The sequence below is a fragment of the Zootoca vivipara genome, chromosome 8, assembly GCF_963506605.1.
Source record: "Zootoca vivipara chromosome 8, rZooViv1.1, whole genome shotgun sequence".
Classification (NCBI taxonomy): Eukaryota; Metazoa; Chordata; class Lepidosauria; order Squamata; family Lacertidae; genus Zootoca; species Zootoca vivipara.
The window spans coordinates 24,408,248-24,422,323 of NC_083283.1; the positions used below are offsets into that span (position 1 = coordinate 24,408,248).

The 14,076-nt window shown below is 42.0% G+C and overlaps 1 protein-coding gene across 3 annotated transcripts in view; it reads right to left on the bottom strand.

Moving 5' to 3' along the window:
* Window positions 1–12,620, bottom strand: part of INTS8 (integrator complex subunit 8) — a 27,860-nt gene extending 15,240 nt beyond the window's left edge. For 2 of the 3 annotated variants that reach the window (XM_035124513.2, XM_035124515.2), the window contains exons 1-12: window positions 12,369–12,620; window positions 11,613–11,795; window positions 10,880–11,057; window positions 10,266–10,406; window positions 9,460–9,531; window positions 8,665–8,716; window positions 6,339–6,521; window positions 5,661–5,768; window positions 4,520–4,669; window positions 2,979–3,079; window positions 642–783; window positions 83–153 (exon numbers count right to left, since the gene is read on the bottom strand). In XM_035124513.2, coding sequence (XP_034980404.1) covers window positions 83–153; window positions 642–783; window positions 2,979–3,079; window positions 4,520–4,669; window positions 5,661–5,768; window positions 6,339–6,521; window positions 8,665–8,716; window positions 9,460–9,531; window positions 10,266–10,406; window positions 10,880–11,057; window positions 11,613–11,795; window positions 12,369–12,579 — 1,592 coding nt within the window. In that variant the 5' untranslated portion in view covers window positions 12,580–12,620. The remainder of the gene's footprint in view (window positions 1–82; window positions 154–641; window positions 784–2,978; window positions 3,080–4,519; window positions 4,670–5,660; window positions 5,769–6,338; window positions 6,522–8,664; window positions 8,717–9,459; window positions 9,532–10,265; window positions 10,407–10,879; window positions 11,058–11,612; window positions 11,796–12,368) is intronic. The other variant, XM_035124514.2, reaches the window with a different exon arrangement.
* Between the last annotated feature and the right edge of the window lie 1,456 nt (window positions 12,621–14,076).

The window sequence follows — 14,076 nt, forward strand, 5'->3', positions numbered from 1 at the left end:
AGCACTTAACTACTTCCCTGAATGAAATATGCTACTCAACTTTTTAAGAAGTAGTGCAAGTAATCTAGTATTGCATACTTACTTCAGAAAATAGGCCATTTTCCGTTTTGAAGATTCTGAAGCACTTTCTACTTGTATTGATTTTGAACATACCTGCAAAGTTGAAGTATTGAATTGAGATTTAGTGAAAAATTAAGCAAGCTTAAACAAAAACAAAACCACACACATTTAATTTTGTGAACATCTCTTTTTTTTGCATTTTGTGTATACTCCTTCAGAAAATAAACATTTTCATAGGCTCCCTCAAAAGAGTATGCAAAAGAGGAGTAATAAAGACAGCATGCTAGCCACGGAGGAAAAACCATTCTAATAACAACTGTATGAAATATTATAAGATCCCAGATGGATTTGGTGGTTCATGAGAACAGTACTTCTACACAAATGCTGCACGCTACTAAATGCCTGAATCAACCCCATGAAAGAGCACACAAAAAAGTAGCACCCATTAGTTCAGATGCAACGCTGAAAAGCATAGCATTTTAAAAGTGCATTAGGATCAATAAGCTGTGTTCAGTAGCTTTAAAAAGCAGCTTAGAAAACAGTTTAAGCAGATATGCCTAAAACTGAGGACAATTCCATACCTCTAGGAGAAAGTCTATTTTTTCTTTGGTGGGTCTAAGAAACATCTGGTTGAAGTGGACACCGACTGGTCGGCCTTGCATTACATCACAAACACTGTTGCACACACAAACCTTGAAACATATTTCTTCCGAGACATCATTCCTATAAAAATACAGAAAGTTCACGTGCTGTTAGAAGAATAACACATAAAGGGACACAAGGGACAGTTCTTACACTCCAGAATGCAGCTTGACTGCCCAGAAGGGGCTACTGCAGAAGCAAGTTTGAGAAAGGCATTGATGATGGACAGTAAGATACGGAGCAAACCATTCATCCTATGCATTCCAGCCATTCTCTTATTTATTTGATTTATTTCATAAGATTTATGCACCTGATGGTAAAAAACCTCAAAGCACATTTGTCATCAGGATAAAAGACAGAGATGATGACTGTGGTGTCAGGACTGTGGATAGAAACTCGGAGGTGAAACTCGGAAAATTAGAATATCGTCAAAAAGTCCATTTATTTCAGTAACGCAACTTAAAAGGTGAAACCAATATATGAGATAGATGCATGACATGCAAAGCAAGATATGCCAAGCCTTTATTTGTTGTAATTGTAATTATTTGTCGTTAGGCGGGTCAATTATAAATGGAATGTAATTAATGAAATGTAATAGCGATGTTTATTTTTTGTATTATTGTAACTATTTGTTTTATTACTGTGGAATTTCCAAAAGAAAGCGTTTGTAAAAATTAAAAGGAAAATAAAAAATAATAAGTTACATTACTGAAATAAATGCACTTTTCGACGATATTCTAATTTTCCGAGTTTCACCTCTACACACTCACTCTAAAGCTTGTCACCAAAGAACTAGGAAATTTCTTTATCTAGGTGCCTTGATTCTTTTTATACCGTGTCACAACAGTGTACTTCCCTGGAATCACCCAATTTTGCATCTCCTTGCTTTTGGCGTATAAAAACTTTTCCATCTTAAATCTGCACACTTCAAGTCAGAAATTTCTATACATACACACACACGCAAGTCACGGACATAATACAGTCAGGCGTAAGCACTCAAAAAGGGCACAGAGCAGGCCTGTTGAGGTGTGTAGTCTGAGAAGAGAGGGTATGGTCTAGGGCAGGGGTCCCCAGACTTACCGGGCTTCGGGCCGGAGAGCAGGGGAGTGCGCGTGCAGCAGGCCGGGGGGCGGGGGAGTGTGCGCCCGTGCGCATGCACACACGCACACGCTCGGAAAAAAATTGCCGAAAATCGCTTGTGCGCATGCGTATGGGCCTCCCCCGACCCGGAAGTGCATCGGAAATGACCTCTTCTGGGTCGGGAGAGGCCCATACGCATGCACACAAAGGATTTTCGGCGATTTTTTGCCGATTTTGAAGATTGCCGCCGCGCCGCGCGCCGTAAGAGCGGGCGGCGGCAGCGGGCGGCGGGGGTCGTCGCGGGCCGGATTGGAAGGCTAATTGGGCCGCATCCGGCCCGGGGGCCGTAGTCTGGGGACCCCTGGTCTAGGGAGAGTCTTGAGGTTGACACTTGGGCCCTGCACCTGTGGTTCCCTAACCCTGAACTACTAGATAGCAATGACATTATATTCAAGTACTCCTAGGTGACTCACGTTAAGTATCTGCTTCACTGGAATATGTTGCCAGGTGATACGTTTCTCCCTTCTGTTAGGGAAGCTTTTAATGTTTGATGGACTATTGTATTTTAATATTTTGTTGGAAGCCGCCCAGAGTGGCTGGGGAAACCCAGCCAGATGGGCGGGGTATAAATAATAAATTATTATTATAATATCCTCTTTTTTTCATATTCACTCTTGCATTCCCGAGGAAATCCAATCCTTGCCCCATTAACCATATGTAGCAATAACACGTTCGCAGTGCCAGCTCTCCCGTGCCTGAGAGGATTGTTTGTACACCCATAATTTAGTCCCCTAAAAATTGTTCCTCAACATGAAGGTAACATGAAATACAGCTTAACTCTCTTTTTTTTGGGGAAGAAATAAAGACAGAAAGCATATGCTTCAAACCTAGTTTTTTTTCGTAATTCTTTTCACACTAAGGGAATAGTAGGGACCAGACACCTAGGATTATTCAATTCCTGCTTGAAATGCTGTTCTAATAATGAAAAGCAAGTAGCTCAACATTTTAAAAATAATGCAAACTACAAGCAAATCAGGCCAAATTACCTGGGAGTTTTAAGTTGTCAACCGCGAGCTGAAAGTACCAATTGGCTTGGAATTGGTCTGACCCAACTGCTCAGAAATCTATACCTTCTGCCCGGCCTTAACTGTTAAGCAACATGTGCATCCGAATGATTCATTCAAGCTATTTCTCACCCTTGCTGAGCTTTCTGGGAGAGTTCTCTGAGAACTGATTGCCTGAACTGAACGGGTAAACTGGGTGTTCGGTTATCTTCAAGGAAAATCTTCACTAGTTCCTGAAGTACAGGCAGAGAGAAGATGAATCAGTTTGACAATATATAGCAATTGGCACAACACCAAGACAGAATAGTTTCAAAGTTAGGTAAAGGTAAAGGGGCCCCTGACCATCAGGTCCAGTCGTGTCCGACTCTGGGGTTGCGGCACTCATCTCGCTCTATAGGCTGAGGGAGCCGGCGTTTGTCCGCAGACAGCTTCCAGGTCATGTGGCCAGCATGACAAAGCTGCTTCTGGCTAACCAGAGCAGCACACGGAAACGCTGTTTACCTTCCCGCCAGAGCAGTCCCTATTTATCTACTTGCACTTTGAGGTGTTTTCGAACTGCTAGGTGGGCAGGAGCTGGGACCGAACAACGGGAGCTCACCCCATTGCAGGGATTCGAACCACCGACCTTCTGATCAGCAAGCCCTAGACTCTGTGGTTTAACCCACAGCGCCACCTGGTTTCAAAGTTAGCTGGAACTAATTTACTGGACAACTCAAAGTCAACTCAACTTATACAGATATTAAATTAACTTATACAGATGTGAAATGTTATTTTTCATTGTTTTGAACTTAAAAACATGTCAATATATAAAGCGTGCTGCGAAAATCAGAATACGAAAAGGTTTTAAAAGTATAATGAACTGCTTTTTTGTTCTTTAGGTAACAAATTGATTACAATACAAAATTAAAAGAGGGACAGCTTTGGTTCTATCTGGTTTTGATTCTCAGGAGAATAACAATTCCTATACAGCTATACCTCATGTTGCATCTGCTTCAGGGTACGTCTTTTCAAGTTGCATCACCGCTCATGCATGCGCAGAAGTGCTAAATTGTGCCGCGCGCATGCGCAGACATGGCGCTTCTAGATGCGAACACTTCGAGTTGCAGACATGCCTCTGGGACGGATTACGTCCACAACTCAAGGTTCCACTGTACATAGCAGACTACTTAATAATATTCTGGTTACTACTAATAATATACTTGAGGAATAGGGGCGTGGGTGGCGCTGTGGTCTAAACCACTGAGCCTCTTGGGCTTGCTGATTGGAAGGTTGGCAGTTTGAATCCGTGCAATGGGGTGAGCTCCCAGTGCTCTGCCCCAGCTTCTGCCAACCTAGCAGTTCAAAAGCATGCCAGTGCAAGTAGATAAATAGGTACCGCTGTGGCGGAAAGGTAAATGGCGTTACCATGTGCTCTGGCTTCTATCACAGTGTTCCACTGCACCAAAAGTGGTTTTGCCATGCTGACCACATGACCTGGAAAGCTGTCTATGGACAAATGCCATCTCCCTTGGCCTGAAAGCAAGATGAGCGCTGCACCCAATAGTCGCTTTTGACTGGACTTAACTGTCACGGGGTCATTTACCATTTACCTTTTTAACCTTACTTGAGGAATAAACAAGCAGACTAATATAAAGATCACATGCTGTGTAATTCAAGCTTTGCAAGTCATTTACCTGATAACTGCCAGATCTTAAACAACTATGGATTTGACTGTAAGGAGTTGATGGCTGTGAAGTATTGTCAGAAGGGGCAAGAACTCCACAAGCTTGGCAGTAACCAGCTAACCTTTTTTCATCTATGATGAAATGAAGCGAAGAGCCAATCTGTAAGAAATATCCAATTTGTATCAGTAACTTTAAAATAATTCATGATTTAAGACAAATGTCTTCAGAGGCTATATATGATGAACTCATCTCCTAAACGCATATACATTGTACATTACATGTTCCAATGGGGTCATTACATGTTGCAATAGAAAACTCAGCTTTCTTGTACTTAAGACAAAGGATCAGGTAAACCCAAATAGCTCATAGGATATATCTGGTTAAAGTGAGGACTAGATTGCATTGCATGAATGTGAAATATTTGGTTTGTTGTTTGTTGTTTAGTCTTGTCAGACTCTTTGTGACCCCATGGACCATAGCACGCCAGGCACTCCTGTCTTCCACTGCCTCCCGCGGTTTGGTCAAACTCATGTTCGTAGCTTCGAGAACACTGTCCAACCATCTCGTCCTCTGTCGTCCCCTTCTCCTAGTGCCCTCCATCTTTCCCAACATCAGGGTCTTTTCCAAGGATTCTTCTCTTCTCATGAGGTGGCCAAAGTATTGGAGCCTCAGCTTCAGGATCTGTCCTTCCAGTGAGCACTCAGGGCTGATTTCCTTCAGAATGGATAGGTTTGATCTTCTTGCAGTCCATGGGACTCTCAAGAGTCTCCTCCAGCACCATAATTCAAAAGCATCAATTCTTCAGCGATCAGCCTTCTTTATGGTCCAGCTCTCACTTCCATACATCACTACTGGGAAAACCATAGCTTTAACTATACGGACCTTTGTAGGCAATGTGATGTCCTCTGCTTTTTAAGATGCTGTCTAGGTTTGTCATTTCTTTTCTCCCAAGAAGCAGGTGCCTTTTAATTTCGTGACTGCTGTCACCATCTGCAGTGATCAAGGAGCCCAAGAAAGTAAAATCTCTCACTGCCTCCATTTCTTCCCCTTCTATTTGCCAGGAGGTGATGGGACCAGTGGCCATGATCTTGGTAATATTTGGTTACACATGCAGAAACTGAAATGAGCTATCTATTGTTGAATGGCTTACCTTCGAAATCAGTTCCTTTGTTCGAAAAAATTTCTCCCTGGCATTTCCATAAAGAGCAGAATCTGTGGAACCTTGCTGAAAATAGATAGCACCTAAATCATAGCAGACCTGAAACACAAACAAGCAGCATTTCTTTCAAATTTATACTTTTTGTTTCTTACGCTGTGGGAACATAAATCTATGTTGAAAGTGCAGGATATAAATTATCTAAACAAACAAAACTATGGTAGATATATAAAATCTCTGTGTCTGCCACAATCTTTGAGAAAAGCTTGAAGGAAAAGGTTGACCATGCTCAGAGTGTTGAAGACTCTGTGGCACATATTTGCTTAAATATGTGTTTTCCTTCTGTTTCCAACAATTGGGAAATATCCAAATTGAACTTAGTAATAATTGGGAAAGGAACACAGGCCTAGGGATAATTGTGAGACTTCATATTTGAAGCTTACTTTTTGTAAACCACTTTGAGGTTTTGTTTTGTTTTTTAAAAAAATACACATTCAAGTGATATATACATTTTATTAAATAATGAAATGTGAAATAAGCTTAGAAGCCACAGGTAAATCAAGGAAGCTTGAATAACGAATAACAGTGGTGCTTTGAGGCGCCATGAATTGCATCATAAGCACCAACACCACATTGCAGCAGCTATGTTTTCAGGCAAAATGTCTGGCATACCTGACACTGCAGTTCCTCAGCGCTGATGTTGAATCCGGCTGTGGAACCCTCTGTTTCTCCATTAACTGCACCAGGTTCCATGGCTAGCAAATCTAGAGTCCTTATTGTGTGAATATAAAGATCTTTATTTAATTTGAGTGCTCCTTCTAAGACCAGAATGGAATCAGCAGCCTGTTCTTTTAGCTGTAACGACCCAAAGAAATGTATGTATCCAGTTATTAGTGCCACTTATTTATTCAATGTGTTCATTATATTTAGAATATTTAGCAGAAAGTTCTCCTTTATTCCATAAGCAGCATAGGATCAGCCTTAAGATATGCACCTATAAAGGCAGATTCCTATCTTGGTCCACATTTTGACTACGTTTCCGAGCACAATTCAAAGTGTTGGTGCTGACCTTTAAAGCCCTAAATGGCCTCAGTCCAGCATACCTGAAGAAGCGTCTCCACCCCCATCATTCTGCCCGGACACTGAGGTCCAATGCCGAGGGCCTTCTGGCGTTTCCCTCGTTGCAGGAAGCCAAGTTTCAGGGAACCAGGCAGAGGGCCTTCTCGGTAGTGGCACCCGCCCTGTGGAACGCCCTCCCACCAGATGTCAAAGAGAAAAACAAGCAGACTTTTAGAAGACATCTGAAGACAGTCATGTTTAGGGAAGCTTTTAATGTTTAATAGATTATTGTATTTTAATATTCTGTTGTAAGCCGCCCAGAGTGGCTGGGGAAACCCAGCCAGATGGGTGGGGTATAAATAATAAATTATTATTACTATTATATTTGATCAGCTAAAAGACACACAAGGTTTTTATTAGGGGAGCAAGCCTGGTTAATTTGGAGTCTCTGATCTGCCCCAAACAAACACAGAAAGTTTTACTATCTTTCAGGAGTACCAGTATCCTGACAATGTTACAACATGCCAAGTCTATGTTGACCGCTATGGAAGTTTTTCCAACACAAGTTTCTTTTTTTAAAAAAAATTGACTATATTGCCATTATTAGCTAACCCTAAAGCAGCCGGCCGTCACAACAACTGGACACCTATAGGGAGAATTCAAAATAGCCTAAGCAAACATCCCTCAGAGGATTTTATCAACTGCCTGGAATCAGAAGATTTAACCAAAGACAACTGCAACCAGGAGGAGAATTTGAAAGGCTCTTTTAAAGACCTCCTAATGGAAGAGCAACAAGGGATTATCGAAAGGCTTGAACTTTTGAAATCTAGTCTTTTAAAGATTTCTGCAGAGTTTGAAATTCCTACAACGTAATCGATTTTCAATCCAAGGAGTCTTCATGACTCCATTATACTCAATACCACCCCACACAAGGAACTATCCATCGAAATACGAAACAACACAAGCACACTCCAGTCCCCTTCGGCAAGCAACATCTCTGATTCAGTTGGGGGAAAATGTTACAATGAGGCAGGTATGGTCACAACATCAGCCTGGCTCTCAATGAGGGAGCTTGAGGATTGGGAATTGGGTTCAGCACATAAGGCAGTAGCATCACTGCTTGTTGGAGTCCCTCATTTTGCTGCATTTTGCTGCATTGATTCACCCAGAAACTTGGGTGAAGGACTTAGCAGCAGACTTAACAGCACACCTGCCTGCAGAGAAGATGCAGCAACCACGTATAGTATACAGGACACTTAATAGCGGCGTGGATCAGGGACTCAGGAACTGTAGATCCTTAGCAGAGGAAATCTTAAAAACTAGTGTCCAAGAACCTGCCTTGCTGACATCGCCTGCACAGTGACGGCAATCGCTCACTGCTATCTGCTATAATGATAATAACTTTACAGAACAACTTAATGGGGGGGGGATAAATAACCACCTGTCAGAATGAGTACTGACATCAACATAATTACATTAAATGTGAAGGGACTGGGAAATGCAGTAAAACAGGCCAGAATGGCAACATATTTATACAAAATGGACCCACACATAGTATTCTTACAAGGAACTCATAAAGCAGACAGTTATTTACACAGTCATGGGTTGGGCAAGAATTTATAGCCAGTGTCTCCAAAAAAACAAGAGGAGTTGTTGTGTTAATACACTCACATCTTAATTTTCACTCACATCTTAATGTATTCCTTCCTTTTAATGAGATTGGAGCACATGACGTGTTATTCTATGGTTTTTAAGAGCATGAGAAAGTTTGAAATATATGCTATGGCAAATAAACTATTAAAAAGAAAAGAAAGTTACGAAGGGCCATATTTATCCAGGAAGGGTTTAAATTCAGTACACTGATCCAAAGTTCCACATTTTTTTCCTGAAATATGTCAATCGACTCACATTCACATCTAGCAAAGAAAAAGGCACTTACTACTTTCAGGATATTTTCTGTTACTTCCTTTTCTTGCTGAATCTGATTCATTCTAAATAAAAAAGGCAAAAGCATCAATGAGCGTACCATTCAAAGCACTATTAAATGGAAGCCTCTATATTTCTAAAACAATTTTTTTTTGTTTACAGCATTTTAAATTTCTCCAACAACACTTCAGTAATGGACAATTGATTCAGTTTTTGAATTTTAGGCATTTTACAAAGCTTTTCTGAATATAATTTGCTCTAATAGGACCAGAACCTATTCTCAACTACAATGAATTCAGTGGAAGGGTACTTAAAAACAACAACCCAAAACCCAAAAACTTTAGCAGCACAAGAGCACCCCCCCTTTTTTTAAAAAAAAAAACACAGTAAAGTTTTAATAGACCATGTAACCAACAATAATATTTAACTGCTGAACAACATTTATTGTAATGATCTAAGACAGGGGTACCCAAACTAAGGCCCGGGGGCCGGATGCGGCCCAATCGCCTTCTAAATCCGGCCTGTAGACGGTCCAGGAATCAGCATGTTTTTACATGAGTAGAATGTGTCCTTTTATTTAAAATGCACCTCTGGGTTATTTGTGGGGCATAGGAATTCATTCATATATTTTGTCAAAATATAGTCCGGCCCCCCACAAGATCTGCGGGACAGTGGACTGGCCCCCGGCTGAAAAAGTTTGCTGACCCCTGATCTAAGATGTTAAACCACTACTATGCCTTGCTAAAAATTAGGGTTAAGTTGATTAATGTATTGTTTGTAAGGGTCTGAAACAGATGCACAAACTTACACATTTAACTGAGGTGGACCAGGTTTCACTTGTTTGACAGGAAAACTGCTTTTGACTATGGTTCTAATAGCCCTATTAAAAGAAAGTCAAATAATAAGCATAGAGTTCAGTCATGGAATCAACCTGATCAGCTCTATCCATTACAGCTTCAAGCAAAAGTTTGTGCTACATCAAAACAGCACTCAAAGTGTGATAGAGTCACAAGTTATCAAAAAGCACCAGCAGCCTATCTGATTCTAAAAAATATGAAGTTGCCAACTTTTTTCTTGCATGGCTCCTATGTATCAAACAGCTATTTTACAAGGAAAAATATGCGAAACTTTATCCATGACTGGATATGCCCCACCCACAAAAAATGGCAACAAACCTCTCCTCCGATTCAATAACTTGACAGTATATCCCTATAATTTTCCTTGATCTTTTATGTAAAGTTACAAAGGGCTGTTATAGTTAGGGATCTACATCAGGCATAGGCAAACTCGTCCCTCCAGATGCTTTGAGACTACAATTCCCATCATCCCTGACCACTGGTTCTGTTAGCTAGGGATGATGGAAGTTGTAGTCCCAAAACTTTTGGAGGGCCGAGTTTGCCTATGCCTGATCTACATACACATTGAAAATAATGATTTATTACAACTGCTGGTTTAAATCTCAAAGAAAACTGCAAACCAATGTGCATATAACATTTTTGTCATAGGGCTATCGAAAAAGACCAGTTTAGTTTAAGCAATATAATCAAGATTAATTTAATCTTAGCACTTTGTATTTGAATTACATCAATGACACTCAAACAATGAAGGTCTCACCATCTATTGTAAAGTAGTATCGCCATTGCTGTGGTTGGAGGTAAACTGGCAAGGTCCACATCTACATGCTTAGTTCCTGGAGGAACCTTACTAATGCACAGCAGTTCATTCAGCAGCATGTTCAATACCGGAACCGATAAACTGAATAAAAGTACAAGGATTGTTGAAGTTACAGAATGATACTTCGTTACAAAATGTCCTTAAAGCAATACAACTTAAGGTACCATACAACAGGTTTCCAAGTGTTCTCCCATGCAAGCCCTGAGCAGACTTGTTTACTTTCAGTAGGCTTGCTGAATCATGATTAATAATTATTACTATGGCATTGTAGTTCCTTTTTAAAGCATACATTTGCATTAGCATGTGCTCCTCTAAGGCAACAAAAACAATAAAAACAAGAGAACATGCACAACAGATCTAAATAAATTTTAAAAAATGAATGCTGTCTAAATCCTGGGAACCTCCAGATGATGTTGGACTACAACTCCCATCAGCCCAAGACAGTATGGCTAATGGTGGGGGATAATAAGATGTCTCTGGACTACAATTCCCAAGAGCTGCAAGTTCCCCATTGATTATATATTAACAACATTAACCAAGAAGCCCACTGATACCTTTTCTCCAGTACATCCAAATCCCACTTCAAATGTGCTGCAACTTTCAGAGCAAGCAATTTTAAAATGCGGTTTCTTTTGTTATCAGGTGGAGGCTGGACCTGGTTCTGCTCATTCACCAAAGGTTTGGAAGCCTGCTCCAAAAACTGAACGATTAGCTGAACAGGTGATGGATCTACTGGGCAGAAAAGACAGGCTTAAAAAAGTTTGGTCTGGATGAAAACGCTAGAGAAAAAGAGGTAACCAATACGAAGCAAACAGCATTCTTTCCAGGATGACGCACAGCCATGATTTTTTCTTTATAGAAAACAAACTTGTCTGATTATTTAATACTGATGAAGATTACAACTCTGCATTTATGGCCCTTCCACACATCACACAAATGCAAACTCAGGTCTACCACCAAATGAACACTGTAACCAATCGTGGCTATGTTTATGATATGTGCTTGCAAATGTTTGCTCTATTTCTATACAATATGATACCTTTTATACATTTTTGCTAAACATGAGCACACATTCGTAATGTGTGGCATTCTTTAGGCTAAAATGCCACTGATTTAAATGGGATTTAAGCAGTTTAACTGTACAGCCACATTTAAATGACAAGTAACAAATTTAGCTCGCAACGAAAGAATTCCTATACATAGAACTAAGGAGAATCCTAACAATTCCAGCAGAAACAACACAGTCAAGCTCTCTTGTTCTCTGTAGATTTTTTTTATATTACTAACCAGGCGAAACTTTTTTCAGATGTTTGTCCAGCAGAGACTCCTCTAGCAAAAACTCAAACCAGGATGTTTGGGGAGGTGTGCAAGGTCGACTTGAAGTGACAGCCTCCCGGTCAGCAGCTTCTGCACTCATCTTCCTCTCTGCAGATTCTTTCCCTTCCTTCGAGCATTTACTGGGCTCAGCAGCTGCACCAGATTTAAAAGCAACATCATAACAGAATGTGGGTGCTCCATACAATGCAATATATTCCTATGACTGCAGAGTATCTAATCCTCACTGAGATCCACAACACAAACACAACAAATGGGGATCCGGGGTGGATCTCTCTTTTGTTTGTTTGTTTGTTTGTTTGTAAAACTCTGCACCAAAGCAATACATCCCAGAACCCTCAAACCAAATGCAAAATAAATAAAATGCAAAACAAATAAACAAATAGCTATTTAATTATTGATTGATTGAATTTGTCTGCAGCCCACGATCCATAGACCTCAGGGGCGGTTCACAATATGAAATACTTCTCATTTCAATTTCATCTGCATCCTTACATGAAAACCAAGAGTTCCTCATTAAAAAACATACATGAAGTGACGCCTTTTTTGTTTTTAAAATGATTTCATTGAGGCCTTTGCTTCTGTGCACCGGAGCTGTCTTCACCATGTGCACTAGAGCTGTTATTATCAGCTGACACGGATACACGTACAAATGTTGCAAAGAGGAGACAAATGTTGCAAACAGTGAGCTTTGCGTAGAAGCGTCACCTTTCAGGTGTGTGTTGTTGGCTACCACCCCGTTGCATTGATTGCATCTCACACACGCTGGGGGGAAACCATTCCTGGATCCAGACCCCGTTTTGGAGGGTCCACGGCAGCGATGCAAAGCGGCACATTCCGGGTCCTGCGGCACCAACATCCTCCAGCGCCTCCTCCTTTGCACCCCTTTTATTTTGCAACACCTATTTAAACATCCCATCCCTTCAGAGGACCCCCCCCTCCGCCTCACCACACCACTGGAGCTCAGAGAAGCGGCAGCCCCTTCGCCCTCCTCACCTTTTTCTTTGCCTCTGACCTTTCACAGGCAAACGCCTCCCCTTCCTCCCCCTCCTACCGCCACCAACCAAAATGGCCGCTGCCTGCGCCGCTTGCTCTTATCCTGCCCGCCCTGCTTCGATTGCTGGATTCCGACCAATGCAGAAGCGGCTGCTGGGCGGGCTCGGAAAGCGATTCGTCGCTTTCCAGGTGGCTCCGCCTCCGTTGCCGCTCGCCTAAGCAAGCCTTTGGATTGCTTGCTCGCTCGCGCAGGATTCCACCCGGGAGGACCACGGAGCTTGCAAGTGCGCGGCGAGAAGCAGAAATTCAACCGGTAGAGCTTCTCCTGGGGCAGCTGTGCGGCGGGTGAAAAGGTTTAATGAGGTTGCTAATCCTGGCCGGGGGGGGGGGAAAGCTGGAGCATGTATGCGTGTATGTGCTTAAAACGGTGGAATCCTGCGCATAATCTTGGCGCGAGGTTCAGGCCGGTGCTGCGTTCCGTTAAGTTGCAGGGATTTGTCTTATCATTTCTACACCGCCTGATTGCAAATATACAGATCCACTATCCAATCGCGGAGGATTTTTATAGTGGGCTGAGCTGACATTGAGCAACAGCACCGACCCGTGGGCGAGAGGCCGAGCAGTTTACAAACGTCTACTGCCTCATTTATAAGATTGCCTACCACACTTCCCCAGGAGGACCCTGGTAATAGTGGTTCACCATCTGCTCTCTCTGACCTAGGTACCTGCAGCCTTTTTCTGATTTTCCCTCTTTCTTCCAAGTGAACTGCTCAGCCCAACAGGAGAGCTCAATACCCCACATTCCCACCCATCAAGCATGTATTTGTCAATGGAAGCCTACCAAAGTCACTACTCTATCACAAACTTAAAAATGAAAAGGTGGTGGTCAACAAAAGAGGTTTAAGGACTCTCTCAATGCAAATCTTTAAAAATGTAGTATAAACACTAATAACTGGGGAACCCTGGCCTGCAAGCGCTCCAGTCGGAGAACAGCCTTTACCAAAGGTGCCATGGACTTGGAAAAAGCATAAACTCAGGGTGAAAAGGAGAAAAGAGCACATTTGGCAAAGCCTCACCATGATCAACTCCTGGCCAGAAACCAATGCCCCCACTGTGGAAGGACGTGTGGAACCAGAATTGGCCTCCACAGTCACTTACAGACTCACTGTTAAGATCGTGTTCATGGAAGACAATCATACTTGGCTGTGAGTGATCGCCAAAGAAGTTATGTGTCAATGGCTTGTATGTTCTCACCAGCTGGCCATTCCCCAGCACTTCATATGTCTGCAAGAATCTAGTCACATACACACCCCCCCTCCTGCTTGCTTCTGGCTCTTACACAGGAATCAACCTAATTAGCATCCATACTTGGGGTGGGGTGGGGGTGGGCTCTTGAAGGAACAATGCCTTTTGGTATCAA